The sequence below is a fragment of the Aphanomyces invadans genome, assembly GCF_000520115.1.
Source record: "Aphanomyces invadans strain NJM9701 unplaced genomic scaffold supercont1.2, whole genome shotgun sequence".
NCBI lineage: Eukaryota > Oomycota > Saprolegniomycetes > Saprolegniales > Verrucalvaceae > Aphanomyces > Aphanomyces invadans.
Window position 1 is genome coordinate 476,144 of NW_008580147.1, and position 26,977 is coordinate 503,120.

Here is a 26,977-nt window from a genome sequence, read left to right on the forward strand (position 1 = left end):
CTTGAGCCCCCAACGAAGAAATGGATCACGTTTTCGACAACCAAGCCGTCGACATTGTTTGAAGTCGCCTCGGAGAGCAATTCCCCGCCGTTCCGTATGCCACCTCGTCGACCCCCGCTCTTGTAAGGCTCTGGATCATACGCCCCGACGACTTGCCGATTGTGTTGTCAGTAGCAACGTCACGGTCGGTAAAGCTCAAGACTCATTCAATGGTAGACTCCTCGCTGATTCCTACCAAGCACCTCAACTTGCCGACTGACTTTTACGCCGACCCCAAGCGCCTGAAGCAGCTCGCGGTATTTTTCCGTCCCGGCCACATCTTGCCTCGCTGTGGTGAATTGATCTACAAGACGCTACTTCGTGCCAACGCCATTCAATACCTGTTCAAGTTTCACGTTCCCCAGCCGACTTGTGTCTTTTGCGACTCGAACGAATCGTACCACCACTTTCTGTTCACTTGCTGGTACGGTACATCCGTGTGGCAGTACTTCAAGAAAATGCAGCAAGTGCTAGGGTGTCCATTCCCGCGCAACGAACTGGAACTGTCTTTCGAGCTCCCCAAGCCGCCGGATGGCTATTACGTCCGTTGGTATCTGAAGATCTGGCCCGTCGTCCGAGCGTGCGTTTAGTACCAAATTTGGCTCCAACCCGCCGATCGCACGTTCCGTCCCGACCTGCCTGCCACCCAAGACTCCATTGGAAACGGCAATCAACGCCGTCAGCCTCATCAAGATGCACTTGACGACTCTTCTCCGAGATTTACCTCTCAAGAAGGGCTACACAAAAGTCTTTAACGTCCTACGAGCGCTTTCCGACGATGCATGGTTGAAGGCGCATCTCGTCCCACCGGTGGTCAATACGTAACCGAAGTCCTGCGCCTTCCATGGCCGCACCGAATGAACCAACCACCTCAAGAACCCATTCCAAACCTATTTATCTGGTATGAGGGAATTAGTTAGTTCAACAGAGCCTTTGCTCGACAATAAGGTTTAAGAAACTCATATATAATCCAAGCTGGGGGAGGCTCGCAGTAGTCTACAGGACAGTCTGGGACCGCGCTGAAAACGACTCGGATCGCTTGATCGACGCGGCGCGCTCGAGATCGCGGAGTGATTGCAGCCGTAGCGCCTTTTCTCGAATCTTGTCATGACGTTCTTTCATACGAAGCATTCCAATGGCAACGATGCAGCCACAGTACAACATGGCCGACCCTGCAGAGAAGAAGAACGACAGACCGAACGTAACGCCGGCACCGATTTGGAGACTAGACTGCTGGACGAACCACATTGTGAGAGTCAACAGGTTGGCAACTAGTGACGCGAAGGCGAGGAGCTTGCTCAGTGCCAACAGACACGACTTGGTAGTGGTGGCACAGGTCCAAACCGCAAGGGCCACTCCCATGAGCGTGCCGAGGATGGCGGTTGAAATGGCAAGCGTGAGCGTCGATGGACCCAATGCGCCGCAGGTTCGATTGAGGAATTGATCGTTCAGCACCTCCTTTGGATACCCTCCACCAATATCGAGAGTGTGGCCTTCACTCGTTTGATTGTACAAGGCGCAGACGGACTGGAATGACAGCTCGTAGGGGAGGATGGGACGATGAGTTTGCAAACGGTCTCGTTCTTCATCGTAGATTGTACTGGGACCGGCGAAATACGAGGCGCACACAAGACCGTTCGAATGGTTTGTTTCGAGACAGAGACCGGCGACTCCAATGGATCGAATTGCGGACGACTTTCCAATGTCGTCATCGGCAACCAGCCATTGCTGAAGGAGGAGCTGTGTCCACGACAAACCGGCCGCGATGAAGCAGAGCAACAAGGTCGCTGCACCCTTGGTCGTGCAATGCATGCTGAGATTGCCTGGAAGAATAGCTGAAACGTCAGGACAACTCGCCCGTGGGCCGAGATATCACAGGGGCGTTGGGTGAATCTCCACTGGGGGTTTCAGATTCTGACCAATCCCCAATACGATCGGGATGTTTGTTCACCAATGAAAATGCTAGGAAATGGTGTTGAACGCATTCCAAATATCAGGCACATGCTCCTCACCACTTTCAAACTTTTCACGAGGAACGCACAGCACGAACCCCTGACCATGCCATGCAACGCGTCTGGTACTATCAGCCTTGCGTTGGCAGTGACCGCGCTGTCGCTGTCGTCGATTGCATTGGGCCTGCCCATGTGGTCGAGCTCGTCGCCCCTTCACGACGTGGCGAAGGACATCCCAGGCATGCTCCAGCACATCCGATTCACGGTGGGCGTGTGGGGCTACTGCATCAACGCTGACTTGACTCAAGAGTATAATCACATCACGCTGGACCAGTGTTTCAGCTTTTATTCCTCGCGCGACATTTCGAACGCCCTGCACATCAATGGGACTGCCGTTGCCGCGACGTTGAACAACGCTGCTGTTGACATGATCTCTACCCACGCCGCCATTTGCGATCTCCCTGACCTTGGCAGTGCTACGGCAACACTGACCCCACTGTCGCCGTCCGAGTATACCGGGTTCATCTCCAGGTCCTGTGGGTCGTTAGGCAAGGTGACACTTGCATTTGCTGCGCTCAGCACTGCATTCGGCGCTCTGACCTTGCTCTTCCTGGTCTTGTTCATCACATGCTGCACGACCATGCTCTGCATTGCCAGTTTTTCGAAATGTTTTGCCCTGCTGTCGATTGCTTCCAGTGTCGTGGCGCTTGTGGGCTGGATCACCCAAGCGAAGGACTTGACGTCGGCCTCCCTTGGAGTTAGCTTTGCTTTTGAAGTTGCCGCAGCAGTGTTGTACGTGCTCACGTTTGTCGCTATCGTGTATCATGAAAAGAACGGCAAATCGTCCGTTGATACTGAAGGCAAGATCGGCGATCCCAGCCCATAAGCGATGAATTGCGATTTAATCTCGATCCCAGCCCATAAGCGGTGCATTGCGATTTAATCTCCAAATCACACCTTTTTCAACTCTTGAACTAAATTGCCACATCGCCTAGCATGATACCGTATTCGAACATCCTGCTGATTCGAATCCATGCGAGGCACATCAAATGCGCCAACACGAGCGTCCCAGCAGTCGATCTTTTGGGATGATGGCTCTGAAGTGCGAGCCAGAGGCGTGGCACAGCAATCAATTGAAGATCTCAACATCCGGATAATCTATGCGGTTGAACGTCATGGTTGCACATGTAATTGCGAATCTTGACCTTACTTTCTCCATGGCCTGCTCAACGACGGGCGTTGTCGCCGTCCTCGTGATGGCAGCGGCGCTAATCTTCTCGACGCTGTCCCTTCTTGCTCCAAATTGGTCCATGAGCGAGTCTCCAATGTACCCACTGACTGACGTCAAGTTCTCGACGGGTGTCTGGGGATACTGTGTGAATGCCGAGTACAATACTGGATCGAACTTGTCGAGCCACGCCGTCGACACGTGCTTCTCCTTTTACTCTGCAGGTCGCATTGCGCTCAACAGAACAATGAATTCCCCGCATATTCGCCGGCACAGTGACACCGCTGCTCGACAGTCCGTGTGCGATGTATTGCGATCGTCCACTGATCCAGTCGATGAAAACCTCACCTCCTTCGTGTCCGTAACTGGTATCGACGCTGCAGCATTCCGCTCGTTCCTTGTGTTGTCATGCGGCAGCGTTGGGAAGAGTTCGCTAGCGCTGTCACTAATGTCTGTCTTCTTCGGCATCGTGGCGTTGTTCGGGTCGATTGGGCTCGTGGTGTGCTGCCCGCTCAAGTCGTGTCTGGTCAGTTTTACCAAAGCAGCTTCGCTGGGCGCGTCGTTGTGCAGTTTAGTTGCATTCTCGTGCTGGCTTGCTCAAGCGAGTCCTCTGAACAAGGTCGGCGTGCACCCAGGAAGCTGCTTCGTCGTCGAGATCCTTGCGTGCGTGACATTTCTCGGCGCGAACGTGGCCCTGAACCACCACGCAATAAGCCATAGCTTGGTGCCCAAGTCAGTCGAGTGATGTTGCCATTTTTATCTCATGTGTTTTTCCCATTCGGCTCAAATTCCACTCAGTAGTGATACGCCATTCACTTGATCGCTTGATACCACAAAACTGCCCCATCTACTGGCTATCGTCGTCAGCATCGCCGGACAACGGACCGGCTGGAACGTTGACTTCGTCCACAACATCATGCACCTTTGCCGTCGTCGATCGAGTCATGTACAATCGTGTCGTGTTGAAAAGCGCCGACATCGGCAATTGGGTCGATTTAAACCTCGAAGCCGTCCATCTCACTACTGTCGGTTGGGTCCACACCGTCGGGAAAAGGATCGACTTGAACGTCGCCATCTTTTCCAACTAGGACTTGCTTCTCATCGTCGTCTTCATTGTCGAATGTTGGGTCCCCTTGAAAGCCGTCATCAACGATGGCATCAATCTCTGCATCGCCATCCATGGGCTCAAACTCCGAGGTAACTACTTGATCAGTCTGGGCCGTCGGGGTGCTCTCAAGTACAGCGCCACTGTTGAAGAGATCGTCTTCCTCGTTGTCCGCATCATTGACTTGTTTTTCGAGCCCAACGAAGGTGTCGTTCTCGTCGAGTAGAGTGTCTAAGTCGCTTTCACCCCCAGCGACTGGCACTTGCGCTGCACTGATCAGTGTGGAGTCCACAAGGTCCTCGATCTCCTCTCCATCAACTTCGTTCCCAACGAAGGCGTCTTCGGCGCGTTCCTCCGCCGCGCTGCCGTCAATCCTGCTGTCCACAGCGTCGACGTTCACGACATCATCAGCGAGAGACGAATCAACATCTGCGCCCTGGTGTTCATTGAGCACATGAAAGTTGCTCCAGGGGACACCCCCATCTTCGTCGTCGACGGGGGCGGATGCGACAGACCTGACGTCCAACGGACTCTTGACATTCGCTATCTACATGTTTCCCGCGTGAGTGGTCCCACAAAATGCTAAAACTTGCGCACCTGGTTTCGGAGGTATCGGGCGGCTGCTAGATGAGCTGCACAGAATACGAGGATGGAATAGCACGACGACTTCATCGCTGGCCAGAGTGGAAATGGAGTCGCTTCCACACAGCTCGACACCTCACGATACTTTCGAAAATCGAGTGTTTTTGAACGCTCATGGCCGTCAAGGATGGCTCGCGTCGAATATTAGATGGTTAGCGTCTTGACTGCGTCACGGACGTGGGCGACCATTCGCCAGTGTCACGCTGTTCCGTGGCGTAGTATTCGCTTTGTGAAATCTTTGTTGCAACCAAAGTCTTCGATGGCTATGACGATGACTAGTCCCCAATTCTTCACACAAAAACGACTGTATTATGCCAACGACCTAACGATAGCAGACCTTTGCACAAAGTTCACTTGGCAAGTGCGCCTTGGACGTTCTCGTGTTAGTCGAATTCTTGGCCCAACCGCAGAGCCAACAACGTATCATTGTACTGGTTGAACGCATCTTGAATGTCGTCTTGCAGTTGCATGGCCAAAGGCACCAGTTCCATGTTGACACCTGCGCCAATTTGTGCTGACGCTGCAACACGCGGCTGCAGCACCTTGACAGCGTGGATCATCTCCTGCAAAGCACCATCCGTACGGATGTCCCCTTGCGCGTAAATGATCTTTTCGAGCAAGCTATGGACCAGTTCTTCGACTTCGTGGATTTCACTGTCGTTGAGTGGCTCAGCATCAGCGGCATGGGCCAAAGCCTCACGCTCCTCTTCTTCCCATTGCTTGCGCGCTTCCGCGAAGGCTTCTCGCTCGCAAATGTCATTCGTGCGCAGCGTGAGCTGCAAGAAACGATCCATATGTACGTTCAACAACGCATCGGGCATTTGAGTCAGCACTTGAGTCATGTACCGATTCAGTTCCTTTTCACGCTTCGTGATGAACTTTTCTTCCTGGTTCTTTCCAATCAACGACGAAAACGGATGGCGTTTGGGGAAACGAGGGAACCAAGGGGCTCGTTTGCCCTTTTGGCCGGACGCGGCTGCTTTCAATTCTTGATGGAGCGCGTTGAAATCGTTGTAGCGACCACCTACCAGCCAGGCAGTCTTGGATTGCTCGAGAATGTCTCGGCCCCATGTGACCCGCAAAACGTATTCGGTGTACTCGTCGCCCCAGTTTTCATCTTGCAACTTGCGGTGCCCCAACAAAGTGCATGTGAATATTCCACCCTTGTACGGGATCGGTGGTCCCGTCGGGAATTCTTGCATACGTTCCACAGGGTTGCGCAGGTCGTCGTCATCGGCACTGATAAGTGGGCCTTGAATTTGAGCGCCTTCTTCACCAAACAGGTCCACGCCAGCTTGGTGCAACTCATCGGCTGTCAACCCGTTGCCAGTAGTTCCTTCGCTAAAGGCGGGGGTGTCTTTAGGCATCCAGCTCATGTCTGGCTCGACCAAACTCTCTTGCTTGTCGATCAAAGCGCCTGCAACACCCTGCGATCCGAGGGCTCCCATTGCCCCTGCTTCACCAGCCACCCCATGAGCGACTCCGGCGGTACCTAAGACGCCGATACTGGCAGGTACGGCGCCAATAGTAGCCATTCGGGACGCTTCCAACGAGTCCAACTTGCGGAGAGCAGCAGCTTCAGCTTCATGAGCCTTCGATGCCAACTCCGCAGCTCGGGCAGCTTCTTCCGCCGCCAACGACGCGGCCAATGCAGCAGATTGGGCATACGCGACAGCCGCCACTCGACTCGCTTCATCACGACCGACTTTTCCACGATAGGCGGCTTGAATCTTGACAGCAGACTGGTGTTGGAGCTGCTGCTGACGAATTCGTTCCGCGTCCAAGCGTTGCAGGCGCAAAATTTCTTCTTCACGAGCACGTTGCTCAGCCTTTTCGGCGACCAAACGACTGTTGTGGATTTTAACAAAGCGCGAAACAAACAAGCGCTGAGCGGTCACGGCAATGAAAGCCGCATGCCAGCGTCTCTTTGCTGTTTTCTTGCTGGCTTCAAGGCGTGCGTCAGCTTCCTTCTTCAAGCGCAAGCGCAATGCAGCTTCTTGCGCCGCTCGGCGCAACTTTTCGGCTTCTCGTCGAGCCAATTTTCCTCGTGCAATGGTCTGAATAATGCTGTGAGTCGACTTCCCTATACTAATCAGAATCATACCTGGAGCACGGTGGCAGCGCGATTAATTCGGGCGAGTTCGGCCTGCAGCTTGGTCCGACTGGTAATAAACAAGCTGTTCAATGCATTTCGTCCGCGCACCACAGCAATGGCTTTCTTCCATCGGTGGATGGCGACTTCCTTTCGTTTCGCTTCCTCCCTACGACGGAACAATTGAGTACGGTGAAATTGTTCAGAGAATACTAATATTGACGATGAGACGCACCTCTTGTACGCTCGGGCGACAAGGAATTGCTTGCGAACGTTGTACATGCGGACAACGGACTGGAGCTTAATGATAGCCGCCTTGCGGTGGCGAACGTAGTCCAGTAGCCACAGGAAGGCGCGTTGGGCCATAACTTTGGCCGTGGCATATCGCCAACGACGGCGCGCGAGCCACTTCTTGAGGCGGGCGACAATCCACGGTCCCATTTTCTTCATATCTACCTTTAGTAAGGCGTCCAAAAGAGCAATCTTGCCAGTCTTAAAAAACACCCGGGTGCGACCGAGTCGGTACGCATCGGGGTCAACGCGGAACGCCCACAACACGGCTTCAGTGAAGGTTCGGTCATTGTAGCATTGAAACATGGGTGTGACGTTGGGCGGCAATACTGGCTTGTAAATACGACAAATTTCTTCGTACGACACGCGTGTGGGCAGACCGACTTTGAGGAGTTCGCAGGTCGCGAGCATCCCAGTGCAACGTAGTTGGTCCACAACATACCCATTGTCGAATGTCCCCAACGTCATGGTAGGATTGGGTTTCACGCATCGAATAAAGTTGCATCGTGTGGCGTTTAGTGTGTCGACAAGCGATTGCATTTGGTCACAGAACTTCAGCGACACACTCGGCTTCTTAAATGCCGCGACACCGACGTCGTCAACACCGGACTTGTAAATCTGTGCCATGAGCACGGATGTCGACGACAGCACCAAATCTTCGAGGTCTTTCGGGATTGTGTCGTTGTTTTTGTCGATAAAGTTGCCCACTGTGTACGTCACCATCGTGGCAAAGTGCTTGATGATGAAGACAAACTTTTTGTCTTTTTCGTGGGGTGCCAAAAAGTGGGCGTGGCCCACATGGGTCTTGTGTAGCGTCGTGTTCCACTTTTCGTCGGAGGGCTTTTGCGTGCGCGACTCGGAGTCCAAAAGCGGCAATACACCGTTCGGTTTCGACGAGATCAACTCGATACAGTCTCGGTTGTCGGGCCAGGCGATTTTGCCAACGTCGATTCCTTCTTGGGTAAAGAGCTCCTGTTCAGCAATGAACACTTGCTGGTTGAACGTGGCCTGCAACGCTTCGTTGGCGTAGTTGATCAAAAGCTGCTCAAAATCGTTGTGGTCGAAAGATTCAAATCCAAAGATATCGAGAACCCCAATGAACGAGAGGTCTGGCGGGCCGTGACCGAGCGAAACGTTGATGTGATTCACGATCCAGTCGAACAAGTGCTGGTAGATCGACTTTACGATCGCATCGCGCACGTACATGCCTTCTTTTGCATTGCGCTTGATGACAAAGTTTTCGCCGCGGGTGTTGATTTCACGTGTCGTGATCACACGCTCCAAGTAAGCAACGTCCACGCCTAAGTGCTTGGCGGCGGTGCGGAGCGCCCCCGCTGTTTCCTTGGTGATGTCGCCTGCGTCGCCTTCGGATGTTTCGCGATTCTTGAGTACTACGTTGCCGAAATGAAGCAGACCGGACAACACTGTCCACACATGCAACTGCATAGCGGCATCGACTCCAACAGACTTCAGCGCACTGCACACATCATCAAACAAGAGCTCGTCGTCGATGTTCGGGTCAGAAACGCATCCGCTTTGGTTCAGGTACAAGTAACTCGTCGGCGCCGATAGTTGCAATTGATTCGAAAGTTCGTCGGACGCCCCGGCCAAGAGGTAGTAAAAGATGTGGAAGTTGCGCTCGTTCGGGATTTGTGCTACGACGCGAAATTTCTCGAGCAAGTACGTCTCAATGTACGCGCCAACGAGGTGCAATCCAGTTTTTCCCATGTCTTGGAATTGCAGCTTCATGAACTTGCCAAATCGACTCGAGTTGTGGTTGCGCAGCGTCTTGGCGTTCCCAAATGCCTCCAAGATCGGGTTTGTATCCCAAAGGCGCCGATCGAGCTCTTGCGACGAGATTTTGGCCATCGTGACAACCGAATTCTCTTTGCTCCCGTTGATGATGTGTTCACGGGTGGTGATGTAGCGCAACACGATTTTGGATGTTTCTGTTTTCCCAGCTCCGGATTCGCCAGAAATGACAATGGACTGGTCCTGCGATGGGGATCGAAGTGCCATTTGCTGGAACGCGACTTCTGCAACGGCGTACGGATGCGGGGGACGGTCACCCATTTGTGTCTTTACGTAGTCCTTGATGTTGGGCTCAACAACCTTGCGCAATGGGTTAACTGCAATGAGGACGTTTGCCATGAACGTGTACGGGCGTTGATTGTCCAAGCGACTGCGAATGTTCAAGTTTTCCAAGATACCGGCTTCATGGATGTAGTACAGCGATGTCATGTCGTCGACAACACGAGGATTGACACGGTAGATGTCGCCAATGTCACGCATATCGACTTTTTCTTCTCCTCGGTGTCCCACAACCGTCAAGATCATACCTCGTTCTTCCCCGTGGACCTTGGTCACTTGCACCACGCGCCAAACAGTTTCCGAGTCCGGGACCCAAATTTGAGATCCAACTTCGACTGGCTCCGTCGTCAGCATCCGCTCCACTTCGATCGTGTTGCGCCGACGTGTCTTGTCCAACGCGCGCTTTTTGTTCTCCAAGACCAAGCGCTGGTTGATGCTGAGGCTGTTCATATCGACGGGTGCCGCCGGAGCACGGGGCTGGAACCGATCGTGTGTCGGCAGTTCGCTTGCCGACTTCAACCGAGACATCGGCGACCGTCCTTTCCGCCGCTAAATGCAAAATGCTCTCGGCGTCGAATGCTGACCCCACGGCGTTGATATTTAAAAAAGATACTGCAAGTTCTATGGATATCTCTTCCCGTTTGATTTAAATACGTTTGGAATGTTGGTCGTTGGCGCCGCTCCCGCCAAGTTACGTTACGCGTTACTCCTCTGGATGTCTTCACGCACGGACCTTGCCGTGAGACTCCTCCTGCACGTGGAGGGGGATGCGTTCTCCGTCGTCGAGCAACGGTTGCTGAAGGACTTCGAGGGGACCATGCGCGCGCTGGGACACATGGTGGATCGACACCATCATGTTGACCAACCTCTACCCTCTCGGATTGTTTGGATTGTCCACGACGTGAACGATCGTGGTGCAGAGACTGACACCATTGAACGCGTGGCAACATATACACGTCTCCGGAGCTTGTGCGCGTGCATCGACTTGGCGTATATTCATGGCGACTTCCCCCACGTGCAGGTCCGTCTTTACTCCATGTAGATTTTCGCGCTTACGTGGCAATCCTTGCGCGTACACGTAGGACACGTACGACCGACTTCTTGAATTAACATGGCACGAGAGTGCGTACTGCTTTGCAGTGCCGCAAGGCGACGTTCAACTGCTTGCTAAGGTTAAAATTCGTAACAAGCATGCACGAATGCTCGATTCAACGTCCTCCATTATCGTAGGTTTTTGCTACACTGCTCTCCGATCCTGCTCAACGAAGATTGCCTCAGGAGGAAGCCGAACAACTCATGCGCATATTCTGAAGGGGCCAATCCATCGTATTCATGGAAAGGTTTACTTTTTGGCCCTGTTGGCCGCGGCAGTCTCGGCCTTCCGCTTGAGCGTGCCTTTCAAGACTGGCAGGATGGGCGGAGCATCGTAGCGTTCGCCAAATCGTATCCGCTCGGCACCCTCAAAGCTGTCCTTCTTGGTAGACCCTGTTTCTTGAAACTCAAGCTCGTATCGCTCTTGTTCTGTCATCCTTTTTCGTCGGCCCTTTTCCTTCTTGGACTCCAAAAACGATTTGCGCTTTATCGTCGTCCTCTGCGTCTTCTTGGTCTCTTGGGCAAGCACGCGCTTCACCTCCGTTCCCATACGGTGGTTGAAGGCACGCATGGTCTCTCCAGGGCGACGGCCCTCCACGTTCGCCAGTGCGCCGCGGTTCTTCTTCTTGCCGCCGCCACTTTCCGTCGTGGACGTACCACCAAGCACGAAACGATCGATTGCCGCTTGGTCCACTTCCTTGTTGAGCTTTTTCTTCTTTCGTTTCGACAGAGTCGGCGCTAAGTCATACTTGGATTCGTCGGCGCCGGCCGTCTTTTTGCCCTTGAAGAATGGATCGCACTGCTTGAGCTTGCGCTTGCTGGCCAGTCGTCCCATGCTGCCGCGACTTTGATAACCACCTAATCTTAAAATATTAAATAATTACAATCTGAAGTACTGTTCCTCACATAGCACGTTTTGCATTATAGCAAATATTCATTTTAACAGGTTTTATGAATTACATTATTTAGAGGCATACACTATTTCGTTGTGGCGAGTCCCGCAGCGCAGAGTGCACCCCACGAGGCGGTGTTACACATATGAGCGGCGAAGTGGGCGTGGCGGACACTGAAGCTGCGGCACAAGATGCGTGGGAGAAAGAGATGGAAATGCTTTTGGATCAGAGAGACAGCCGCTCCCGCAGCCGGTCGTTCATTGAAATGCACTCGACTCCCTTACAGCAGCAGCCAGACTCGTTACCGCGAGCCCAATCGATGGAATCTATTGGGCTTTGGGCAGCGACGTGTGGCTCCTCGCGCGTAGTAAATGAAGATTCGAGCGGTGGCGATGGATGTTCAATCAACTCTGACGGGGACATTGCAAGGCAAGCGGCGATATCGACCAAGTTGTACTTGGCAGGGTCAGCTCCTGTTGACTTGGACGCGATCGCATTGATGCAAGACGGCCTGCATGGATCAGGGAGCAGTCGCGCTGCACTGGGGCAACACATAGAAGCGGGACCGTTGAGTGCGAAGGCGTTGGATATCTTATCCCAAGGTTTGGCCATGAGAGCCGACGACTCGACCGAGCGACGGAGTATGACCGAAGAAGAGCTGGAGGAGAAAAAAATGGCGGAAGAAGAAGCCATCAAGCTGCAACAAGAGCGCGAAATTATCGTTGATGACTCTAGCGTCGAAGTAGTTACAGCCCCTGCATCGTCTGCGCCACGCGGCAAGAAGAAGGGCCCACTAGGAAAAGCGTTATCCGGCTTCAAGACTAAAATGTTTGGGAAACGACCGACGGGGTCTCCAGAGCAGTCGTCGTCGAACCGAAGCTCGATCACAGCGGCGATCGGGACGTCCAGACCATCCGGGACTCTGGCGCACCGCCGGGCATCGTCCTCTGCGATGCCAGAGTACACCGGCCGGGGGGACTCAGACCAAGTGCGGCGCAAGCCTTACAAAGTCAAACTTCTCTTGCTAGGAGACAGTGGAGTCGGGAAGACTAGTCTCATGCGCGTGTTTTCGGGCGACGAGTTTTCAGAGTCAATGCTCGCCACCGCAGGGTATGTCACGTACGATGCCGGTTGTGTAACAAATGGATGGTTAGGGTCGACTTCAAGGTGCGCAACCTGACGCTCGAAGACGACTACGATGTCGCGCTGCAGATCTGGGACACTGCTGGGCAAGAGCGATTCCATCGCATTACGTCCAGTGAGTGAGAATTCCAGTCGGGAACGGACCTAATCGATGGTCGCTTATGTAGCATACTACAAAGGGGCGAACGGCATCATCCTTGTGTACGACGTCAGCGACAAGCGCGGCTTTGACAGTACGTGGAAACAATGTTGGCATTTCAAAAGCGATTGATGGGGATGCTGCAGATGTTGGCTACTGGATGAAGAACATTCAAGAGCACTCGCCGGCACACATGCCAGCCATGTTGCTCGTCGGGAATAAGATTGATCTGGCGACACGAGTCATCTTCACAGAGCAGGGGCAGGCGGCGGCAGACGCGTATCATTGCCGCTACATGGGTATGGAAGTCCCACCTTGTTCTTGAGCAAGGTCTCATCACGATGGATTAGAAACCAGTGCGAAAACTTGTGAAAACACTTCGAAAGCCCTCGAAACCATCGCACGGGACGCCTTGATCATGACAGTCAACAGTACGCCCATATCCCCTGTGTCTGTCTTGGATGTCTATATTCATGGCGTGCAATAGCGTCGATGACGCAAAGGGTACTGCTGGAGCGCGAACATCGCGCCAACGGCCCACTCGACAAAGAGAACTGCACGATCTCGTGAAGATCAGCACCTGTGCCACCCCACACACTTTGCCTGTGTCCCAAACCACTCACAACACCCCAGTTGTACAACCTACTATGTAATGACGACGACTTCTTGGCGACGGAACTCTCGCCTTAATAAAAAATATGCCTCTCATTCCGTCACTCGACTGGTGCCCCTGTTAGGGTGAAGCACACCCACGCGGTCCCAGCTAATGCGACAAACAGACCCACACCCAACTCGACTGCATACGGAAGCTCCATGTGGAGGCGGCCGATGTAGTACGATTTGAAATGTTCCGACCCAGAGAACTACGTGGACTCAAGTAAGCGTTCGGTGAAACAATAGATGTATGGATGTACCGTGTAAATGCGAAGAAACGTGGCCACCGCCGCCGACAAGATTGTAGAAAGAGCCCATGCAGAGACCAACGATTGACCAGAGAAAGACGTGACGAAGGTGCACCCAGCGGCGAGGACCCACGGCACCAGGCCAAAGCAGACTGTACCAACACTTGTCGATGCGCCTTTCAAAATGCGTGGGGAATCTCATCCATGCGATGCATGGAATCAGCTCTTACCTACGGCGGCAGAACTGACGGTTGTGTCCGGTGGGAAGAGGTGTAATTCCTCAATCATCATGGTGTCGACAAAAAAGTTCTACAGATCATCAGGACTGCAAGGACATTTGCCAGCTCACCTCGTATGTCGCCATCAAGTCGATGACGGTTCGTGCGTCCTTCATAGTCATACCTCTTGCCGTGTACAGTTCGATCATCTCGTCCTTTTCGCCCTGGGGAAAGTTATCGAGCTCCCTAGCCAATACAAGCACCATGATATCACAAGATAAATCGAGCGGCGCAACGATCATGACGTACCACATTTCACGTCGGCGTTCGCGCTCGTACTCGAATTTTTGCTCTTCATTGCGGCGGTAGGCCAATACACCAGCAAATATCGCCGTTGAAAGGGTGCTTGCCAAGGCCTACGACGGATCGACATGTTTGGAATCACGAAGAACAGCATGTGTATATACCAAGCGCGCGGACGTTTTCAACAGTACTGCGGGGCCTAAAGCTGTCCCATATAATACACTCAGCAGGAGCATGTTGAAACCGATTGCTGACACTCCTGCATCGGCCACGATTTTGATCATCGAGTTCTTCATCGAGTTGACCGCGTGACCTGGCTCGTTTAAGCTTCCTTCGGCTTTGTTACATTTGCAGTTCTTGTGAGCAGCTATCGAGGCAGTCGAGTCATGCTTCTTGTATGCGTTTCTATTCGTCAGTTCATGGCAAAGTCACATGGTGTCGTCAAAGCTCCACCGCTATTCCATCCTTACCTTGCTGCGGCAAGATCACGGGCAATCTCAACGGCAGTTCGTGCATTGGCGGGCGTCTGCGTGAACAAACCTCCCTCGGTCTGGGATCGACGGAGCATTGTTCGGGGTCCGTCGAGGCGCGGAGTGTTGGAATCTGGTATGCGGATCCGGATAAACTCTCCTTGGACAGCCAATGAATTCGCTCGATTGTGATTGCGCAAGTATTCTCCGGATATATCCGGATGGCTCTTGCTGCGCAATTCGATTTGGCGCTAGCGCCTTCCGCATTTTCAAACTTCTCACAAGATCTCAATGAGTCACTCTCGATACAAGATCGCGGTGCTACCGGGGGACGGCATTGGGCCGGAAGTATGTGAAGAAGCTGTCCGTGTGTTGAGGCTGGTTGGTTCCCTCTTTCAACACAAGTTCGAGTTTACGCATGCGCTATGCGGAGGGGCCGCGTACGAAGTACACAACAATCACTTGCCCCAGAGTACTGTGGACCTAGTCAGGGCCAGCGATGCCGTGTTATTCGGCTCTGTCGGCGGACCAATTGATGCTCAAGAAACACCGAAGGTACGATTATTTTGCATGACGATCAAGCTCGATGACAGCGACTTTATGTAGTGGAAGGATGCGGAAAAGAATTGCATCTTAGGCCTTCGAAAGCATTTCAATCTGGCCGTGAACATCCGCCCAGGTAAATCAACGTACGATCTATGCATTTCTTTACTAATCCGAACGCGTAGCCAAGATTTACTCTATGCTACCAGACTTGTCGCCGTTGAAACGGAGCATTGTTGCAGCTGGAGTCGACATGGTGATTGTACGCGAGTTGGTGTCTGGTATTTACTTTGGCGAACACTCGACGGAGAACGGCGTTGCCCGTGATGTAATGAAGTACACGGAAGATGAAATTCGGGTCCCCATGAAGTTTGCTTTTGAGACTGCGCTCAACGTAACACTTCCTCCTCAACCATTCAAACGAATACAATTGACGTATGCATCAAATGTCCACTGTAGCGCACCAAAAAGCTGACAGTTGTCGATAAAGCCAATGTCCTGGACTGCAGTCGACTGTGGCGCAAAGTGGCGAAAGAAGTTGCTGTGGACTACCCGACCGTGTTTGTTGAATTTGTGTACGTACTCAACGTTCAAGTGAATTGTTGCAGCTGTCGAGTTTGGGACTGACCCTCACATTAGATACATCGACAACGCTGTGATGCAGTTGATCAAAAACCCATCCCAGTATGACGTGATTGTCACTGGCAACATGTTTGGCGACATTTTGTCCGATGCGGCGTCAGTCCTTCCTGGCTCGTTGGGCCTCATGCCATCCGCCAGTCTTGGTAGATGTCTCACCATTTCCATGAAGACAAGTTGCCTCACAGGGTTTGAATGCTTAGGCGACAAGATTCACTTGTTTGAGCCCATCGGTGGGTCAGCACCTGATATTGCTGGGCAAGGCATTGCGAATCCTATAGCCCAGATCCTGTCGGGGGCTCTGTTGCTGCGTTACTCCTTCCATGTACGTGTCCATCACCCCTTCCAGAAGAATGAGCAAATATGTTGAGGCAACGCTCTCACTCGTGAGTAGATGGAAATGGAAGCAGCCTTGATTGAACAGGCCGTCAATAACGTACTCGATCACGGTGTTCGCACGGGGGACTTGACGCCCAATCGGTCCGAAAAAACAGTCGGGACCAAGGGCATGGGAGATGCCATCGTCGCGGAAATCGAAGCTCTGTATAGTAAATCGTCGTAGACGTCACGTAAACCACCAAATTCCAATGTTACAAGTTCGTTTACTGCAGTAAACGCAGCCGGTCCATGTAATAGTTTTTGTGGTCAGAGTCCATGTCGATCAGCGCCGTGTAAATGTCACGGCATCGAGCAGTGTGGACACGTTCAAAGCCGCCGCACTTACTGCTGGTCTCCAACACCAGCGCAAGTGTTACCTAGGAAATGCATGAACCACTCGAATCATGAATGTAGCCGAAATGGTACCCATGCAAACTTGGCCTTCGGCTCTTCCTGAATCAGTTGTTCAATCCACTCGATTTCATTCTGCCACACGGCCGCGTCATTCGGGATAGATTTGATGAGCCAACGGTAGTAAAACCAGTTGCTTTGGTCATAGGGCTCGGTGAACACGGCTTGCTTGACCATCTCAACTTCCTCAAGGAGAACATCCAGAGGAAGCGGCGTCGGTAGAGACAGCGTACGTTGATGCAACGCCGAGTAGTTGGAGAAGTTCTGCGCCACCTTTCGCGTGGAAAACTCAAGCAGGTCGTCGTTGGCGTGTTCTTCACCGGATGCCTTGAGCTTGGACAGATACCGTCGGTAGTTCCAGCAATGGAAGTTTCGCTCGTCCTTGTTCAACAGCGCATCGCACAGACGCACCTCCTTCTCGACAACCGCCATACCGTTGTCCACGATCCACTGTCGCTGGAACCACGCAGAGTAGCTCTTGGGATTTTTCATCAGCGCTTCCATAGTCAATTTGCACTCAGCTTCTGCAAGCTCCTTCTTGCGACTATCATCAGTCCTCAAGAGATGGCGAATGGTGTCACGGCGGAACGCCCACACGATCCAGAACTCGGGATTCAGTACGACTACTAACGCCGACAGCTTGAGTCCGTGGTCATCAAACTGCTGTGCCTTCTTGAGTACCATCACCTGCGCAGATACTTCCTTGTACTTACGGACATGCTCCGCAATCTTGATTTCCTCTTCCGGTGTCTTCGCGATGTCCGACTTACGGATGCCGTGCATGGTATTGAACACTGTATTTGGAGTGAATCCCCATGTAAGAGTCCTCGTAAACAGGATATTTCATTTATCGAAATATCAAAAATCCTTCCTTCAAATTTTGTCATTTTCTCATCGACTAGAAATTTTTCCAGGTACATATTAATATATGCAATTTTTTGTGAACTGGTGAAATATATAGCAGCATACGACTTCGACGTAAGGACAAATTCTAATCCGTAGTGATTCGAAGCAACTAGCAATGCTGTCATCGCATGCGCGCTTGATCGCCCGGCAAAGCACCAAGGACGATGCGCTGTCACGGGAAGACTACCTCAGACAGGTTATGGCGGAATGCACTCACCCATCGACACCACTCAAAGCTAAAGAGCAATGCTTGGCACACCTGGCGAACTTCAGCTACGACCCGATCAACTTTGCGTACTTTCAGCGGTTGAACGTGGTGGATATGTTCGTCGACTTTATTGACGAGGTCCTTTCCGTTGCCGTTCAAGTCCAACCCCCTTCGAGCAAACGATCAACTCACTATCTTCATGCTGTCACAGTCGCTCGACTGGCAACTCAAGGCATATGCAATGTTGCCCCGGACCCGCGCTTCCAAAAAATCCTAGTCGAAAACGATGCGATCCCCCTCATCCTGCAAGCGACCCACGCGCCGGACCAAACCACAAGCTCTGCCGCCCTGTCTACATTGTACTTTTTGCTTGACTCACCTTCCAACTTGGTTCCTGCTGCGTCAGTGCGGTACAACGAAGACATCCTAACGCGTGTGAAACAATGCAGCCTCCACGACGATACTGTCATTCGCAATGTTGCTGTCGCGTTCTTGGCCTATAGAGATGAGTTGGAGTCTGATTGTAAGAAGTGAACACGTCCTCGATGGGTGAGGGATCCAAATCACTACTATAAACAGCGTAACTCTATTCTTGCAGGTCGGGCAAGTCCTCGTCGTCGCTGTCTTCTTCGTCGGGGAGGTTTGCACCTTGCTGGGCCATCATTTGGTTGATGTCGAATCCTCCACCACCGCTCAGGGCACTCATGTCAAAGCCATTGTCGTCTCCTTCGTCGTCTTCATCAACATATTTGTTCCAGTCGACTTTGACGTTCGTCTTTTCCAAGTGCTTGTCCTTGAGCAAGTGCGGCCAGAAGTCAGCATCCTTGTCCTTCTTCAAAATGAAGAAATGAATGTTGCGATCGGCTTTGGCCCACTTGCTTTCCGGGGCGTCTGTGTCGACTTCGTGCAAAAATTCCAAATTGACTTCGTACTTCGTTTGGTTGCTCGTGCCGGAAAACTTCAAGCTCGTGTTGGTCAAGACCACCTTTTCGTCCTTCACGTCAGGCAGGTCCACGGTCAAGTAGAGCGAATCCTTGCGTTGGGCCCACTTGACAGGTGCCACCAGAGCTCGTTGCGCCATGATCTCGTTGCGTGTCTGTGGGGGCGGATTTGAAAGTGATCAACCAGCCAGCACAAGCCCACAGTATTTTCGAGAAAAGAACCAAATTCGAAGCCCAATTTTCAACCAATCAGCGATCGCCACCGTTTCGTATCCGGTTCCGGATAATTCCACGTGGAGAATGCTGGTGTACATATGTGTGCACCCGCTCGTCTCAGCGCGCTCAAACACAGGACGGGCTGACGTCTACAGATGCAGCACGATTGGAGACGTGGAGAAGGCTTGAATGGATTATTGGAACCATGCTCAATATGAAGACCCCTGTGGACAATGATGAGACGAGATGGACGGAACTGTGTTGCAAGTCGCGGCTCGCTGATTAAAATCCGTCGTCCTCGCCACTTTCGTCGCCGCCAGAAAAGTACTCTACACCAACACCGCAATCGTTAGATGGTCAAGAGGTTTCATGGGAGCGTACGAGACATTGTACCTAGTTCTTCCTCGGATGGAATGTCGTCTGCGCTCTCGTCGACTGCAGTCGCCTTCGACTCCTTGTCCTCACTTGATACTTTGGGTGTTTCCATACTTTTTGCAGCGACTGGGGTAGGGTGGGGTCCTGTTGCTTCAGCCCTGACGGATCCACTACCAAACGTGCCTGTTATCGACCCCAAGACTTCATCTTCGTCGTCGGTGTGCTTGGTCGTGGGTGGCTGGGTCAAGAAACTCCCCGTTTCTGCGCTGGCTTCAACGAACGATTCTTCCTCAAACGATTCGTCAAACTCACTGTCATCCTTGGTCGTTTCCACCACCTCTTTTCGCTGCTCAAGTGGATTCGATTGCGCTTTGGGTTCCTCGGGTGCCGGCTCCGCCGCAGGGACGTGCTGCGGTGATTGTGTCGTGCAATCTTCATTCTCGTCGTCACAGCTGTCGTCTCGGCCATCCTCGTCGCCACTTTCATGGCCTTTCTCGTCCTTGTTTGCTTCTACTTTCTTTGGGCTCGAATTTATCGACGTCGATGTCATCCCGGCCGTCGGAGCCGTCGGTGGAGCTTCGTGGTCACTGCATGTGGCCAGGAGGTCACGCTGGCTCTGGAGCAATCGCTGCATGAGGCGGACGAGCTGGTCTTCGTTGACCAAACTCGGAGCGAAGAGCTCATGCTCCTTCTGAACAGTTGCAGCGACTTCGGACGGCGTTGCGTGGAGTGTTAAGTGCGGCAGCTCGACGACGGCCAGCTTGAGCTGTCGGGCGTCTCGAATGTCTTCGTACTCGAGTGCAAGCGTGGGAACCGGGCTATACTTCAAACCGAGGCGTTTGGGCACGACCCCCGCAACGACCATCGCCATGCAATCTTAATCCGCGACGTATTTTGAAGCGCCCAACTCGATGAAGCGAAACCCCCCTGGCCCACTCATCTCTGGTCTTTTGAAAGATCGGTTTCCCCCAACGGGGAGTGTAACGGCGTCGCCTTCGGTCTGAAACGGACAGTTTGGACGCCCGACAGGACATCGCCTGCACGTGCAGGTCCCATGGCCTTGACCTAGAATGAGCAGCAAAGGCGAGAAGAAGGAACTGGAGGTGCTGTGTCGATACGTGCCGCGCATTGTGTTGGCCCAATACGCGCACTCCCGAGCGGCCCTGACCGAACCCGCCACGCAATCCTTCACAGCCGTGATGGCGCTGTTTGACATTTCCGGCTTCTCCACCCTCGCGGACAGGTTGACGAAGGAGGAAAATGTCCGACCCGTCATGGTCTCTGAACCCACGAGGGTTTCGTTGAGCAATGGCAGCATCGCCAAATCGATCGATGTCAGCACATCTGCAAGCCATCGCAGGATCAGCCACCACGCCAGTGGCGGCCGCGACAGCATCCATCACCCATCGCAGCTGCGGTCCGAGACCGAGAAGCGAGGAAGCACGAGCACGTCGTTTTCCCTCAAGGAGAAGCGCCAGGGCGCCAACGCGAACGACGTCGGGTTGATGCGTACCGGCATGGCCATTGAGCAGCTCACGAAGACGCTCAACCAAACGCTTGGTACAGTTCGACCATGCTTTCCTCACCTGATCTCTTGCTGTCATAGCGCCCGTGATAGACATCATCACGCAATTCAATGGCGATATCATCAAGGTTGGTAGTGGAAATGCACCTCGTTATTTCACACGTGTTGATCTAGTTTGCGGGCGACGCCATGATTGTGATGTGGCAATGCGACCTGACAAAACACGAGGCCAGTGACTCGAGTTCAAGTGCAATGGTGGACCCAGGAGTACTGCTCTTCACGGCAATTTCATGCGCGTTGAAAGTGCTGAGCGTGCTTGAGACGAGCCAGGATCAAAAGCATACGAATTCGTCGCCCCCGACCTCAATCAGTGGCGGCCTTGGCGCCCTCAAGATGCATGTCGGGCTTGGCTTTAGCACGGTCACGGGGAACCACGTGGGAGGGCTCTTGAACCGGTGGGAGTTTTACGTGGCAGGGGGCGCAACAGGCCAAATGTCGATTGCCGAAGCCGACGCTCAAGCAGGCGAACTCGTTGTGTCGGCCGAAAGCTATCAAGCTCTCGTGGCGTCGGAAGTGCTGCAGCCCCTGCACATCCAGGCTGAAGCGCTCCCTTCTGGCAACTACCGCATTACGGACCTCCACAGCGACAGAGACGTCAAGTACACTTTGCCCACGCTCCAGCTCGGTCGGGACTTGATCCCGCTGGTCAAGTCGTACGTTCCAGGATGCATCGCGCTGTCCCTGGGCAAGGGAAAAATTGTGATCAACGGCATGCGATCCATCACAGCCGTATTTATCAAATTTACTGGCATCCTCGACATCGCGGATGCCACGCAGCAGCTCCACGAAGTCCATCGATGTCTGTGCGCGGTGCAGGACGCTGCGTACCGAGTCCATGGTACGTTTTCGTTGCCCCAGCGGTGTTTCCCTCTTCAATTCCTGAATCCACTTGCTTGGGCATTTTGTAGCGACGATTCGGCAATTCCTCATCGACGACAAGGGCGCCGTGGCAATCGTTGTCGTGGGCCTCCCCCCCTTTTATCACGAGAACAATGGTGCGCCTTCATCTCATGTAGCAATCGTGTCATCGTGATGGGGTAGCCCTGCACGGCATTCGCATGGCGCTGTATTTGAAAGAAAAAGGCGTTCAGGCGTCGATCGGGTACGATGCGCTGTGCATGGGACTTTTACACATGCACTTGTAGGATCACGTCCGGTCCAGCTTTTTGCGGCAGTATTGGCAGTGCGGTCCGCGCCGAGTATGCTGTAGTTGGGGACGTGATCAACTTAGCTGCGCGGCTCATGTCGATGGCCAAACCAGGCGAGATCCTGTGTGACGACGCCACGCATACGGCAACGTTGACACGGTTCGAATTCGGGAACGGGACCCACGTCATGGTCAAGGGCAAGAATGACTTCATTGAGGTATGGATCGTTTTCGCGTGCGACGATTTCATGACATGGCCCTAGGTGTTTCAAGTGTTCCAAGATGCAGTGGGGGCTACGTCAACAGAGGTGGCGCCGCCTGGAGATTTCTTCGTGCCGTCCGATGTGTACGACTTTCTCATCACGCGCATCCAAGACTTTGGAACGCGATCCCGAATGCCGGCGGTGGCGGACCTGTGCCAGAGCATTGTGCTCAAGGGGGCGTCGGGGGCCGGGAAAACGACGCTCCTCAGACATTTGGCCAATATTCACCCGAACGTGTACTACAGCTGCGGCGACTCGGTTGAACGCAACACGAAGCTGTTTGTGTGGCGCAAGATCATTGCAGGCATCGTGTTTAGCAAACACCACCCGCACCTCCAGCCCAGGCGCATCTCGGACACGTCACCCCAATCTGTTGCTGGATCGAGCAGTCGGCCGTCGTTTTTCCGCGCTGTGACGAAGTCGCCGGTCCAGATGCTGGAGGCGATGCAAAAGTCGTCACTCAAGACCCTTGGCCGAATCAACTCGGACGTCACGGTCGACGATGCGATCCTGACCAACAAACCGGACGAGGCGGACTTGAGTGTGTCCGAGTGTGGAAGCCACAGGAACGGCATGAGCGAAGCGGAAGAGTCGAGCAACGTGTATGTCAATCGGGATTTCAACTTTGGCGTGGGCCTCCAGTTTGTCCACGCAATTGTCGAGTCCGGCCGACTGGCCGCGGACCTCTTGCCGCTCTTGAACGTGTTCATCCCGCACTGCTTTCCTGAAACGAATCACTCGCTCGCCCTCGCCCAAAACGACGAACGGTTCATGCACGAAGTCACGCAGTTGGTGATGGTCATTCTGCGCGAAGCGAACGAGCGCCACCCGATCCTGATTGCGTGGGACGACTGCCAGTGGATCGACGCTGCGTCATGGGACCTCCTCGTCCAGGTCTTGACGCTGTCGCCCAACATCACGTGCATTGTCGGCGTTCGGCCAGACGCGCCGCCACCGCACGCCGAGTTCAAAAAGCTCGACCACTCCCCCCACACTTGTCGATTTGACCTGCGCAATCTCTCGCCCCGCGACACGTCGCTGTTTTTGAGTCACTTTTACGGAATCGCCATCATGAATTCGTACCTCCTCGAGTACGTTCACGGCCGCGCGAGGGGGAACCCCGGCAGCACGATTGCGCTCATGCAGCGACTACTCGAGCTCGAAACCATCTACATCGACCTCGAGCGCGGCGTGGTACACGTACTCAAGGACATCCATGACGTGGATTTGGAGATTTCACTCCAGACCCGGGCCAAGGTCATGCACCACTTTGACCACCTCAACTCGATGAGCCAACTCGCCATGCGCATCACGAGCGTCGCGATCGACTACATCCACTTTGACGCGCTCAACTACATGCTTCGCGCCGTGTTTGCCCTCGAGTACAACAATAGCTTCACCAACCACGACGACATCAACCACGACTTGCCCGTGTCGTTTTCGGACCAGAACGCATCGACGTTTGTGCAAGCGCTGCTCGGGATGTCCGTTGCCGAGACCCATGGCATCCTCTCGATCGACCACCACAACGAAATCATCCGATTCTTGTCGGAGGACATGCGCCTTGTGGTGTACAACGTGATGCTGCCATCCCAGCGGGAAGCCATCCATCGCGTGTTTGCGCTCTGGTTTGAGAACGAAGTGCCCGTCCATCGCATCCCGCGGTTCCAGCATTGTTACCACCTTGCGTACCACCTCTCCCGCACGCACATGTACAACCAAGCGATGCACTACTTCGCCAAAGGCGCGGAGGAAGCGCTGCTCCGCGGGGTGTCCGAGTTTGCCCTCATGTGCTTGACATCGGCTGGGTCCGTTCTCTTACTCATGGACACGAGCCACGGCCGCCTCGCGACCCCGCGGGGGCTTCGACGGTCATCCAGTTCGCGCTTGATGCACGACACCGACCCCGATGAAGTTGCGATCGAAGTGACCCTCCACCAGTGCAAGATCGAATTCCTCACAGGCCTCGTGATGGTTCAAAAGTCCGACTGGGCGACCGCCGTGGACCACTTCAATGCGGCAATCGCCATCCACGCCGAGTTGCGCGCTCAGCGTAAACAAAAATTGTGGCATCGCCCGGTCCGCCGCATCCGACGGTGGTGGGAGGAAGCGTCGCAGTTGTGGCGCGCGATGTATGGCGGAATCACCAAAGTCGCGCCATTGAGAGTGACGAAGAAGAACCACGGGATGCCGACTGAACCGTCGCTGGAAGCGCTGTGGGGCGAAGTCGGGTCGTATATGGTCGTGGCAACGCGCCTCAAAACCAAGATTCTTCGCGTCGAGCGGGAACGGGAGAGGACCAGCACAGCGATTCGACTCCAAGGACTCCGGTGCATCTCGAGCATCAAAGATGACTCGATTGCAAACTTGGAAAAAACGTTTGTCCTGGTCCCCAACGATCACTCGTCGGGCGGCAAGCTGCCCCGACGGTCTCACAAGAAGGGAAGCTCCAATGGCGGCATCGGGACGAGTTCCAGCGCTTCCGGCGTCGGCATGCGGCAACCGACGTTGAGGAATGGAAGCGACGGCGCTGTGTCCATACGCACGGGAAGTCTTGTCCATCAAGATCACGCTGACGCGGCGCCATCGAGGATAGAAAGCCAAAAGACGATTGCACCAGTTATTTAGCTTAGCCCGTCCAACAAACCCCATCGTCAGACTTCCTTGTGTGCATTCCGCTTGGGCGTTAGCGACATCGCGCGCTGCATCAGGGTCGGTGTGTGGTGGCTTCGCGTCGACAGCAGCAGCGAAGGACTGCGGACCGACCCCGGCGTCAACGCCTCATTCTCAAACGCGACGAGTTCGCGCTGCTCCTCTTGCTCTGGCTGCATCAGGTCCGACGCTTCGGCGGCGGCCTGGGCCTGGTCGGCTCTCGCTTGCCAATTCACACGGGCTAGCCCCCACGCCAACGCGACGACTTTGAACAGCTCGCCCATCGTGTCGGCAACCCAGAATCCATTGATGCCCCACGACAACGTGATCGGCAAGATGTAGCTCAATGGCACGTAAATACACCATGACGCAATGTTGTTGGCAATCAAGTTGACATCGGCCATCGATAGCGCGTTCATCGACGCTGTGAGAAGGAACCGCCCAAATGCAATCATGACGCACGCAATGAAAAATCCCAGCGACTTGCTGCACAGGTCCATGATCGCAGGGTCGTTGCTCCAGACGTGGAAGAGCGTGTTGCGGGCCAAGACCACGAGCACCAAGAGCGTTGTCGCGCTGGCCATGACGACGCGCGCGCCGAGTAGCAGCACCCGCTTGGCGGCGACAGGGTGGCCTTGCCCCAAGTACCTCGACATGCGAATCTGCGTCGAGATGGAAAATCCACTCACGCACGCATTGGCCACGCCGTAAATGCCGTTCAAAACAGACATCGTGGCGGCAATCTGCGGTCCCAACAGACCCGAGAACGCACTCGCGACCGCTGCCGAGGACCAGTCCACCACAGATGACATCCCCATGGGCACCGCCAGCGACAAAAACGTCGACATGCGTTCGCGCTTGACGCAGTCCCAAGTCCATCCGCCCCAGTAGTTCACGTGATACTTCTTCCACACAACAGTGTACAGCAAAAAGAGCGCGAGTTGCAGGTACGTGCTTGTGACGGTGGCAATCGGGGACCCGATGAACCCAAAACCGTGCCAACCCCACGCGCCGTATATAAACACTTGATTGAACACAATGTTGAGCACCATCGTGAGCCCGCTGCAAAACGTGGCCGGCATGATCACGCCCTGTGCCGCAAAGTACGACGCGCACGCATTGTAGACAAACTGCGGGATGAGTCCCAGCGCCATGACGCGGGCAAACGCCTGCCCGTACATGACAGTCTCTTCGTCATCCATCGTCAGACCAATCATGTGCCCGACAAACATATAGTACACCATGACAGGCACGCATGTGCAGATGGCAAACACAATGGCCGTTTGTAGCCAAATGCCGACCAGGATGTTGTTCTTGGCGCCGTATGCTTGGCCGCAGAGGGTCGGAATCGCTTGGATCGAGTACTGGATGAACGCAGAAGGTACACCCATCCACATGCTAGCAAGGGCAACTCCCGCGAGCTGCTTTGTTCCGATGTGGCCCTGGAATGCAGCGTCCGTGAGTGTCATTGCCTGGCGCACCATTTGCCGGAGAGACAATTGAATCGCCATGCTGCCCATCTCTTTGATCTCTTGCATCATGGGAATCATGGGCAACGGCGCCGTCACTGTGGCAGTCTTTTGGGTGCTACCATACATGTCCGTGCCGGCGCGATCCTCGGCATCTTTCTTCAGCAGCGCCGAACCTTCGTGCTTCTTGGCGGTCATTCCACTCGTCCAAACTGAAAATGCAACAACCAGCAAGTTGAAGCTGATGCTTGTCACGTTCTACTTGCAAATTGTATGCTGGAAACATACGCCCAACGACACTTGGCAAAAACGTCCCCTCGGTTGAAGAACCTTTGGTCAAATCTTCATTTAAAGATCAAACCAATCGATGGAGGTAGTCCTTGAACTGAGGGATACGGAAAGAGCCAATGGCAATCGAGGAAAATGACCAGGGAACTTCAACTCGACGCATCGCCACGACGACGAATGCTGACCACACACCCCGCCACGTGGAGATGTAGTATTTGCGGGGATGCGCACTCGCTGCATGCTAGCATGCACTGGTAATGCGATACCTGATAATCCTAGAGTCAATAATGGGCTTCGTTTGGCGCGAGGTCCATTCCCGTCACTCTTGCGAACTGCAGTTGGCTGACCGGTCGCCG

General features: G+C 53.9%; 16 protein-coding genes across 18 annotated transcripts; 7 read left to right on the forward strand and 9 right to left on the reverse strand.

Annotated features, from left to right (window-relative positions):
- Positions 1 to 9: 9 nt before the first annotated feature.
- Positions 10 to 864, forward strand: H310_00994 (hypothetical protein; the record flags this gene model as incomplete). The annotated part of the gene is made up of 2 exons (XM_008863992.1): positions 10 to 589; positions 630 to 864. The coding sequence occupies exons 1-2, from the start codon at positions 210 to 212 to the stop codon at positions 862 to 864; spliced, it is 615 nt and encodes a 204-aa protein (XP_008862214.1). The 5' UTR covers positions 10 to 209.
- A 310-nt stretch (positions 865 to 1,174) lies between these two features.
- H310_00995 (hypothetical protein) lies at positions 1,175 to 1,483 on the forward strand (the record flags this gene model as incomplete). The annotated part of the gene is made up of 1 exon (XM_008863993.1): positions 1,175 to 1,483. One exon carries the CDS (start codon positions 1,175 to 1,177, stop codon positions 1,481 to 1,483), a length of 309 nt encoding a protein of 102 aa, XP_008862215.1.
- Positions 1,484 to 2,068: 585 nt separating this feature from the next.
- H310_00996 (hypothetical protein) lies at positions 2,069 to 2,961 on the reverse strand. The gene has a single exon (XM_008863994.1). The coding sequence runs from the start codon at positions 2,640 to 2,642 to the stop codon at positions 2,337 to 2,339; it is 306 nt and encodes a 101-aa protein (XP_008862216.1). The 5' UTR covers positions 2,643 to 2,961; the 3' UTR covers positions 2,069 to 2,336.
- Positions 2,962 to 3,190: 229 nt separating this feature from the next.
- H310_00997 (hypothetical protein) lies at positions 3,191 to 4,492 on the forward strand. Its single transcript, XM_008863995.1, has one exon. It carries the CDS (start codon positions 3,209 to 3,211, stop codon positions 3,962 to 3,964), a length of 756 nt encoding a protein of 251 aa, XP_008862217.1. The 5' UTR covers positions 3,191 to 3,208; the 3' UTR covers positions 3,965 to 4,492.
- Positions 3,818 to 5,062, reverse strand: H310_00998 (hypothetical protein). Its single transcript, XM_008863996.1, has 2 exons — positions 4,922 to 5,062; positions 3,818 to 4,871 (listed from the first exon to the last, which is right to left on the reverse strand). Exons 1-2 carry the CDS (start codon positions 4,994 to 4,996, stop codon positions 4,215 to 4,217), a joined length of 732 nt encoding a protein of 243 aa, XP_008862218.1. The 5' UTR covers positions 4,997 to 5,062; the 3' UTR covers positions 3,818 to 4,214.
- Positions 5,063 to 5,252: 190 nt separating this feature from the next.
- Positions 5,253 to 10,031, reverse strand: H310_00999 (hypothetical protein). The gene is made up of 3 exons (XM_008863997.1): positions 7,294 to 10,031; positions 7,071 to 7,227; positions 5,253 to 7,023 (listed from the first exon to the last, which is right to left on the reverse strand). Exons 1-3 carry the CDS (start codon positions 9,966 to 9,968, stop codon positions 5,350 to 5,352), a joined length of 4,506 nt encoding a protein of 1,501 aa, XP_008862219.1. The 5' UTR covers positions 9,969 to 10,031; the 3' UTR covers positions 5,253 to 5,349.
- A 609-nt stretch (positions 10,032 to 10,640) lies between these two features.
- On the reverse strand, positions 10,641 to 11,389 carry H310_01000 (hypothetical protein). Its single transcript, XM_008863998.1, has one exon. It carries the CDS (start codon positions 11,365 to 11,367, stop codon positions 10,783 to 10,785), a length of 585 nt encoding a protein of 194 aa, XP_008862220.1. The 5' UTR covers positions 11,368 to 11,389; the 3' UTR covers positions 10,641 to 10,782.
- A 133-nt stretch (positions 11,390 to 11,522) lies between these two features.
- H310_01001 lies at positions 11,523 to 13,422 on the forward strand. Of its 2 annotated transcripts, XM_008863999.1 has the most exons (6): positions 11,523 to 12,535; positions 12,580 to 12,683; positions 12,736 to 12,801; positions 12,854 to 13,006; positions 13,058 to 13,138; positions 13,195 to 13,422. In XM_008863999.1, exons 1-6 carry the CDS (start codon positions 11,571 to 11,573, stop codon positions 13,275 to 13,277), a joined length of 1,452 nt encoding a protein of 483 aa, XP_008862221.1. In that variant the 5' UTR covers positions 11,523 to 11,570; the 3' UTR covers positions 13,278 to 13,422. The 2 variants fall into 2 exon arrangements, with proteins under 2 accessions (XP_008862221.1, XP_008862222.1); XM_008864000.1 differs by lacking the exons at positions 12,736 to 12,801; positions 12,854 to 13,006; positions 13,058 to 13,138; positions 13,195 to 13,422 and having other exon boundaries at positions 12,580 to 12,705.
- On the reverse strand, positions 13,350 to 14,727 carry H310_01002. Of its 2 annotated transcripts, XM_008864001.1 has the most exons (7): positions 14,601 to 14,727; positions 14,295 to 14,535; positions 14,137 to 14,243; positions 13,959 to 14,073; positions 13,840 to 13,918; positions 13,622 to 13,785; positions 13,350 to 13,570 (listed from the first exon to the last, which is right to left on the reverse strand). In XM_008864001.1, the coding sequence occupies exons 1-7, from the start codon at positions 14,696 to 14,698 to the stop codon at positions 13,421 to 13,423; spliced, it is 954 nt and encodes a 317-aa protein (XP_008862223.1). In that variant the 5' UTR covers positions 14,699 to 14,727; the 3' UTR covers positions 13,350 to 13,420. The 2 variants fall into 2 exon arrangements, with proteins under 2 accessions (XP_008862223.1, XP_008862224.1); XM_008864002.1 differs by having other exon boundaries at positions 13,350 to 13,785.
- Positions 14,728 to 14,852: 125 nt separating this feature from the next.
- Positions 14,853 to 17,364, forward strand: H310_01003 (3-isopropylmalate dehydrogenase). Its single transcript, XM_008864003.1, has 7 exons — positions 14,853 to 15,155; positions 15,207 to 15,279; positions 15,329 to 15,537; positions 15,603 to 15,718; positions 15,783 to 15,928; positions 15,986 to 16,107; positions 16,177 to 17,364. The coding sequence occupies exons 1-7, from the start codon at positions 14,892 to 14,894 to the stop codon at positions 16,342 to 16,344; spliced, it is 1,098 nt and encodes a 365-aa protein (XP_008862225.1). The 5' UTR covers positions 14,853 to 14,891; the 3' UTR covers positions 16,345 to 17,364.
- H310_01004 (hypothetical protein) lies at positions 16,255 to 17,376 on the reverse strand. The gene is made up of 2 exons (XM_008864004.1): positions 16,587 to 17,376; positions 16,255 to 16,537 (listed from the first exon to the last, which is right to left on the reverse strand). The coding sequence occupies exons 1-2, from the start codon at positions 17,352 to 17,354 to the stop codon at positions 16,385 to 16,387; spliced, it is 921 nt and encodes a 306-aa protein (XP_008862226.1). The 5' UTR covers positions 17,355 to 17,376; the 3' UTR covers positions 16,255 to 16,384.
- A 184-nt stretch (positions 17,377 to 17,560) lies between these two features.
- H310_01005 (hypothetical protein) lies at positions 17,561 to 18,793 on the forward strand. The gene has a single exon (XM_008864005.1). The coding sequence runs from the start codon at positions 17,593 to 17,595 to the stop codon at positions 18,217 to 18,219; it is 627 nt and encodes a 208-aa protein (XP_008862227.1). The 5' UTR covers positions 17,561 to 17,592; the 3' UTR covers positions 18,220 to 18,793.
- On the reverse strand, positions 18,124 to 18,828 carry H310_01006 (hypothetical protein). Its single transcript, XM_008864006.1, has one exon. It carries the CDS (start codon positions 18,764 to 18,766, stop codon positions 18,272 to 18,274), a length of 495 nt encoding a protein of 164 aa, XP_008862228.1. The 5' UTR covers positions 18,767 to 18,828; the 3' UTR covers positions 18,124 to 18,271.
- Positions 18,829 to 18,952: 124 nt separating this feature from the next.
- On the reverse strand, positions 18,953 to 20,149 carry H310_01007 (hypothetical protein). The gene is made up of 2 exons (XM_008864007.1): positions 19,236 to 20,149; positions 18,953 to 19,171 (listed from the first exon to the last, which is right to left on the reverse strand). Exons 1-2 carry the CDS (start codon positions 20,086 to 20,088, stop codon positions 19,125 to 19,127), a joined length of 900 nt encoding a protein of 299 aa, XP_008862229.1. The 5' UTR covers positions 20,089 to 20,149; the 3' UTR covers positions 18,953 to 19,124.
- A 36-nt stretch (positions 20,150 to 20,185) lies between these two features.
- H310_01008 (hypothetical protein) lies at positions 20,186 to 25,611 on the forward strand. Its single transcript, XM_008864008.1, has 7 exons — positions 20,186 to 20,777; positions 20,824 to 20,870; positions 20,917 to 21,640; positions 21,711 to 21,797; positions 21,844 to 21,904; positions 21,948 to 22,167; positions 22,213 to 25,611. Exons 1-7 carry the CDS (start codon positions 20,288 to 20,290, stop codon positions 24,838 to 24,840), a joined length of 4,257 nt encoding a protein of 1,418 aa, XP_008862230.1. The 5' UTR covers positions 20,186 to 20,287; the 3' UTR covers positions 24,841 to 25,611.
- On the reverse strand, positions 24,867 to 26,531 carry H310_01009 (hypothetical protein; the record flags this gene model as incomplete). Its single annotated transcript, XM_008864009.1, has 1 exon — positions 24,867 to 26,531. The coding sequence occupies one exon, from the start codon at positions 26,529 to 26,531 to the stop codon at positions 24,867 to 24,869; it is 1,665 nt and encodes a 554-aa protein (XP_008862231.1).
- Between the last annotated feature and the right edge of the window lie 446 nt (positions 26,532 to 26,977).

Bases quoted from the DNA above. Each gene is read 5' to 3' on its own strand.
- H310_01003 (XM_008864003.1), top strand. From the start codon at position 14,892: ATGAGTCACTCTCGATACAAGATCGCGGTGCTACCGGGGGACGGCATT. The intron at 15,280-15,328 runs GTAAATCAACGT...CCGAACGCGTAG, and splicing joins GGCCGTGAACATCCGCCCAG to CCAAGATTTACTCTATGCTA. The intron at 16,108-16,176 runs GTACGTGTCCAT...ACTCGTGAGTAG, and splicing joins TGCTGCGTTACTCCTTCCAT to ATGGAAATGGAAGCAGCCTT.
- H310_01005 (XM_008864005.1), top strand. From the start codon at position 17,593: ATGCTGTCATCGCATGCGCGCTTGATCGCCCGGCAAAGCACCAAGGAC.
- H310_01006 (XM_008864006.1), bottom strand. From the start codon at position 18,766: ATGGCGCAACGAGCTCTGGTGGCACCTGTCAAGTGGGCCCAACGCAAG.
- H310_00996 (XM_008863994.1), bottom strand. From the start codon at position 2,642: ATGCAGAGCATGGTCGTGCAGCATGTGATGAACAAGACCAGGAAGAGC.
- H310_01004 (XM_008864004.1), bottom strand. From the start codon at position 17,354: ATGCACGGCATCCGTAAGTCGGACATCGCGAAGACACCGGAAGAGGAA. The intron at 16,538-16,586 runs GTACCATTTCGG...TGCATTTCCTAG, and splicing joins CGAAGGCCAAGTTTGCATGG to GTAACACTTGCGCTGGTGTT.
- H310_00997 (XM_008863995.1), top strand. From the start codon at position 3,209: ATGGCCTGCTCAACGACGGGCGTTGTCGCCGTCCTCGTGATGGCAGCG.
- H310_01008 (XM_008864008.1), top strand. From the start codon at position 20,288: ATGAGCAGCAAAGGCGAGAAGAAGGAACTGGAGGTGCTGTGTCGATAC. The intron at 20,778-20,823 runs GTACAGTTCGAC...TTGCTGTCATAG, and splicing joins GACGCTCAACCAAACGCTTG to CGCCCGTGATAGACATCATC. The intron at 21,641-21,710 runs GTACGTTTTCGT...GGCATTTTGTAG, and splicing joins CGCTGCGTACCGAGTCCATG to CGACGATTCGGCAATTCCTC.
- H310_01001 (XM_008863999.1), top strand. From the start codon at position 11,571: ATGAGCGGCGAAGTGGGCGTGGCGGACACTGAAGCTGCGGCACAAGAT. The intron at 13,007-13,057 runs GTATGGAAGTCC...ACGATGGATTAG, and splicing joins GTATCATTGCCGCTACATGG to AAACCAGTGCGAAAACTTGT. The intron at 13,139-13,194 runs GTACGCCCATAT...GGCGTGCAATAG, and splicing joins CTTGATCATGACAGTCAACA to CGTCGATGACGCAAAGGGTA.
- H310_01000 (XM_008863998.1), bottom strand. From the start codon at position 11,367: ATGGGACGACTGGCCAGCAAGCGCAAGCTCAAGCAGTGCGATCCATTC.
- H310_00998 (XM_008863996.1), bottom strand. From the start codon at position 4,996: ATGAAGTCGTCGTGCTATTCCATCCTCGTATTCTGTGCAGCTCATCTA. The intron at 4,872-4,921 runs GTGCGCAAGTTT...GGAAACATGTAG, and splicing joins CCCGATACCTCCGAAACCAG to ATAGCGAATGTCAAGAGTCC.
- H310_01007 (XM_008864007.1), bottom strand. From the start codon at position 20,088: ATGGCGATGGTCGTTGCGGGGGTCGTGCCCAAACGCCTCGGTTTGAAG. The intron at 19,172-19,235 runs GTACAATGTCTC...GTGTTGGTGTAG, and splicing joins TCCATCCGAGGAAGAACTAG to AGTACTTTTCTGGCGGCGAC.
- H310_00999 (XM_008863997.1), bottom strand. From the start codon at position 9,968: ATGTCTCGGTTGAAGTCGGCAAGCGAACTGCCGACACACGATCGGTTC. The intron at 7,228-7,293 runs GTGCGTCTCATC...GTTCCGTCGTAG, and splicing joins GTCGCCCGAGCGTACAAGAG to GGAGGAAGCGAAACGAAAGG. The intron at 7,024-7,070 runs GTATGATTCTGA...AGCATTATTCAG, and splicing joins GCGCTGCCACCGTGCTCCAG to ACCATTGCACGAGGAAAATT.
- H310_01002 (XM_008864001.1), bottom strand. From the start codon at position 14,698: ATGCTCCGTCGATCCCAGACCGAGGGAGGTTTGTTCACGCAGACGCCC. The intron at 14,074-14,136 runs GTACGTCATGAT...TGTATTGGCTAG, and splicing joins GAACGCCGACGTGAAATGTG to GGAGCTCGATAACTTTCCCC. The intron at 13,786-13,839 runs GTAAGAGCTGAT...GCATTTTGAAAG, and splicing joins CGTCAGTTCTGCCGCCGTAG to GCGCATCGACAAGTGTTGGT.